The following is a 5,000-nucleotide window of genomic DNA, read 5'->3' on the forward strand; positions in this document are numbered from 1 at the left end:
ATGTTTGAATATATGACCATACATGTTTAAAATTCTCAGCCAAAGTTATTTATAAGAGCTTGTATATGACCAAGTAAACAGTGAAACTCTTTTAATCAGTGTTTGTCTCTTTGCATGCTATTGTGTTTCTCTCTCCCTCTCCTTCTCTCTCTTTCCTTCTCTCTCTCTCTCCTTCTCTCTCTCTCTCCTTCTCTCTCTGTAGAAAGTGGAGAATAGAGAGTTGCTGGTTGGGATTCTGTTCCTGGTGTTCCCCTTCATCCCTGCAAGCAACCTCTTCTTCCGGGTGGGCTTTGTGGTGGCCGAGAGGGTCCTCTACATGCCCAGGTATGCTACTGTACATGTGTGTGTTTGTGTGTCTGCATTGATACCATCATCTGGATGCCTCTGTGATAAGACCCCAGTTCAATTATTTGTGATAGGACCACACAGTTCAATGTTCACTCAATGTTCTGCATCAACGCTTTGGCAACAGTTACCATGGCAACAGCAAATAGTGATCACACTTGAATGGCATTGCACTGAGTTTCAGCACTAAGTATGAGTTTTTAAAAGCTTTAATAGCAAATGAATAAGTGTTTCTTTCCTCTTGACTTGAGGACCACATGGTAACCATGGTGTTAGTGAAGTAAGAGCTCTTGAGGTTTCTTCAAAGTACCTCTACACAGTGCTATTATTGATCCCTTATGCCCTGGAGATAAGGGATTTCTGATTGGATGGCAGGTGGCTATTAGCTCTGGGATAACTGGATAGCCTATGGTATCCAGGTATTTATCCTGTCTGGTTTTGCTATGCAGGAATAACCAGCTGGGTAGGTGTTGCCATGGTGCAGGTTTTAGATGATTTTAAGCTGAGCTTTAAGTGAGAAGTTGCCTCCTCATCGGCCTGTTAGGTGTCGGTGCAGCATGTTAATATGACATATCGTGTGTGTGTGTGTGTGTGCGTGTGTGTGTGTGCGTGCGTGCGTGCGTGCGTGCGTGCGTGTGTGTACATGCACGCAGGCTAGTGTCACAAATACACATTTCTTCCTTTATTTGAACTCTTTCTGGCCTTCAGTTTGGGAGCAGTTTGCTACTCGTCCACAAACCCTTCAGTGAGAAGAAAGAGGGTTGTGATCAGATAGAGGGCTGTGTTGATATTAATACAGTGTTGAGCTGTGTTGATATTAATACAGTGTTGAGCTGTGTTGACATTAATACAGTGTTGAGCTGTGTTGACATGAATACAGTGTTGAGCTGTGTTGAGGGTTGTGATGAGAGAGAGGGCTGTGTTGACATGAATACAGTGTTGAGCTGTGTTGACATGAATACAGTGTTGAGCTGTGTTGACATTAATACAGTGTTGAGCTGTGTTGAGGGTTGTGATGAGAGAGAGGGCTGTGTTGACATTAATACAGTGTTGAGCTGTGTTGACATTAATACAGTGTTGAGCTGTGTTGAGGGTTGTGATGAGAGAGAGGGCTGTGTTGACATGAATACAGAGGGCTGGAGCAGTGGGCCTCTTTCATGTGCGCGTGCCAGTCAGACCAAATAAACACAGCAGCCATGCGGAGCAGAGAGTCTCTCCACTGCTCTCATCGGCCCCATCAAACGCCTGATCAAGTGCTCGCACTTAGGCATGACCAATCGCTCCATAGCTCTCCCTCCTCCCATCAAACGCCTGATCAAGTGCTCGCACTTAGGCATGACCAATCGCGCCATAGCTCTCCCTCCCCCCATCAAATGCCTGATCAAGTGCTCTCGTTTAGGCATGACCAATCGCTCCATGCCTCTCCTGCACTCCCGGGACTCCAGCAAATCCTCGTCCCCCCTAGTAGACACCCCCACCTCCACCTCCCTCTCTTTCTCCACCACCTCCACCTCCACCTCCCTCTCTACCTTGGCTCAGTGTTTTAGTTCAGTCAACTTCAAAGCCTCCTGAAATCCTTTCTCAGAGTGTAATTATAAATCCAATTAAACAAACTGGCAAAAGTCACAGTAGTCCGCAACACAGTACTTTAGCCTGAGTCACTTTATTCTCATCTATCTTCGTATCAGTTTCTTTCCTTAACTTTCTTTCCCTCTCTTTCTTTCTCTGTCTCTTTCTCTTTAATTCTTTCATTTTACGTGTGCGCTACAGTTGAGGTTCAACAGACTGTCTTTTCCTTCTCATTTCTTTCTTACTCTGACCTTTAATCCTTTGACAGCAAGAGGGGGATGTGTGGGTGTTTCTGTGCTCATCTGGTATGTGTGACTGTAAGTGTTGTGCACTAAGAGTGTTGCCAGTGCGTGAGTGTTGTGCACTAAGAGTGTTGCCAGTGCGTAAGTGTTATGCACTAAGAGTGTGTGTGTGTGTGTGTGTGTGTGTGTGTGTGTGTGTGTGTGTGTGTTTCCCCTTCTCTCTCTCTCTCTCTCTCTCTCTCTCTCTCTCTCTCTATATATATATATATTCACAGATTTTGTTTTATGACTGTTATTTAGTCTTGATGAGTTTTAGACACGGTATGCTTTGGCAACACTTTCTTCACAAATTGTCATGCCAATAAAGCTTTTTGAATTTGAATTTGAGTGTTGCCAGTGCATAAGTGTTGGTGAGGGCGTGAGGGCACTAGGCGTCTGAGGCGTCTTTGTGGGGGAACTCTGACCCCTGACCTCCACGACCCACAACTGAATTGGAAGGAGGTTCACCACTCTCAAAGTGAACCACACACACACACTGACAGACAGACAGACAGACAGACAGACAGACAGACAGACAGACAGACAGACAGACAGACAGACAGACAGACAGACAGACAGACAGACAGACAGACAGACAGACAGACAGTTAGACAGACAGTTCCACATGCACTGTTACACACACACACACACACAAACACACATATTTCTCCAGGCACATGTACACATATACTCACACATTTATTGGAACTGAAGTGCAGGGAGGGTAATTATTTCCATATAGGCAGGTTCTCGCATCTGGGTTTAATATTTCATCCAGACATGAAATGAATTCCAGCTTAGTTGCTCTGTGAAGTGTGAGCGTGTGCATTTCCGTGTGTGTGTGTGTGTGTGTGTGTGTGTGTGTGTGTGTGTGTGTGTGTGTGTGTGTGTGTGTGTGTGCGTGTGTGCGTGTGTGTGCGTGCCCGTACAGTATGTCTGTGTCTTTCTGTGTGAGTGCAGATAAAAAGAATTTGTGCTGACCACAGTATGTCCAGCTTGAGACACTGCTCTGACCCCAGTCCCTCTCATCCTTCCCAAACGCCCTCTATCCTCTGAGCAGCCGTCTGAGCAGCTGTCTGCACTGATGTCACTTCCCTCATCCCTGTTTAGAACTGCATCTCCTGTGGTAAACGAACACCACCACACCTCTTCAACCACCAGCCCTGCCTCAGAGAGAGCCTGTTTGCAAGTCTGTCTGACTGAGCGCATGGGAGAGAGACTGTAGAAGAGACGCTCTGCGTTCTGTTTCACAACTGAGCTCATTTTTCTGCTTCTAAAGCAAGCGCCGGGCTGCAATGCATGCTGGGGACGCCCAGTAGCCCTTTTGACAGAGAGAGGGCACTTCTCGCGCTCCTCTGATTGTTACTGAAGAATTAGCCTGTGGATAATCTGCCTCATTTAGCCGCCATTACACTCATGTTCCTGCCTGATGCCTAATTGACAGTGCAGCACTGCGGGCCTGCTGATGGAGCCTTCCTTCGGCTGATTCATTTTGATTTGTTTCTCCTGAGCTCCCCTGACGTTTATGAGCCACTCACACACTAACGCACAAAATGCCTGTGCAAAACACTCACTCTCTCTCTCTAAAACACACACACACACACACACACACACACACACACACACACACACACACACACAGAGGAACACAACTGAACCATAAGTAGAGAATTGCCTCTGACACATACCAGAAGCACATATTCTTGTGCTTTGACAGTTGGACAAATGTGTTTTTGTTCCACTCTGGGTAATTGTGGTAATTATTCCTGATGGTTTTATCCAGTCAGACCTATAACAGTTCTGCAAATACTCTCTCTTTCTCCCTCTCTGTTTGGGCATGTGTGTGTAAGTAGGAGTTACTATGGGACAAGCATCCATCCATCCATCCACCAAAACATCTGTGTGACTTGATGAAATGGTTAAGAAGAAGTTTAACATGGAGGAGTTTTTGTCTTTTTGCGTGTCAGGAGCATACTGAAGGGATGATATCACCACAGATCAAACACATCTGTTCATACAGAAAGTTTAGCCTAATGATATGTGCATTTCGTTGCCTTCATTTCTGTGAATATTCAAGGTCATCTGCATTTTTATCACTGTGCAACACAAGGAAACATCTCTGTGTTTTCCAGTGGATTTGATTATCATACTTTTGCATTTTTCTCATTTGATTTTTTCGAGGGAGGAGGCCACACTGTGAAATTCACTAGCTGTGAATATTTTACACCGGCTAACGGAAACACTCCCTTTGGTTAAATTGTCTGGTTTCCTATTGAAGAGTATATCTTTTGTATTTACCGTGGGCGTAGCCCGCGGGCTGGGCTGGGGGGCTAGAGGTATTGAGTGCGCTCCTGCTGAGAGCTGTTTGAGCAGAGCCACACTTAAGAGTGCTCATTAAGGCCTAGAGCTGCGTGGCCAGCCTCCTCCCTTCGCTCAGCTGCGCTCCATGCGCGGCTCCAGGTGGAAATTAGGGCTGATTGAGACCAGGGGTGCTCCTTTCTCATGCATTTCACAGGCCGTAATTGGTCTGTTTGTTTACTTTTACATGCTTGTGCGGCGTATGAAGTGCGACACATGAATTGCTGACTCGCACGCTGACTTTTAAGTACTTGTCGCTTCCTTTTGCTCATTCATTCTCTATTTGTTTGATCGTTGCTGAGGTGGCGTGTAATTACAGGAGCCTTGCTTAGCCCCAGACAGAGAGAGTGGCAGACTTTAGTCTCTCTGTTAGCTAATCGGTCATGTAGTCAATGGGCTTTAATGGAGTCGGAAGCCTTTTGTTTGAAATGTACTGCTCAAATATTG

The 5,000-nt window shown here is 45.9% G+C and overlaps 1 protein-coding gene across 1 annotated transcript in view; it reads left to right on the plus strand.

Moving 5' to 3' along the window:
* Window positions 1-5,000, plus strand: part of tmtc1 (transmembrane O-mannosyltransferase targeting cadherins 1) — an 81,368-nt gene that overhangs the window by 54,581 nt on the left and 21,787 nt on the right. The window contains 1 exon segment of the mRNA XM_042078764.1: window positions 203-324. Within this exon segment, the coding sequence (XP_041934698.1) occupies window positions 203-324 (122 nt within the window).

The sequence above is a fragment of the Alosa sapidissima genome, chromosome 22 (genome assembly GCF_018492685.1).
Source record: "Alosa sapidissima isolate fAloSap1 chromosome 22, fAloSap1.pri, whole genome shotgun sequence".
In the NCBI taxonomy this organism is placed as follows: Eukaryota; Metazoa; Chordata; class Actinopteri; order Clupeiformes; family Clupeidae; genus Alosa; species Alosa sapidissima.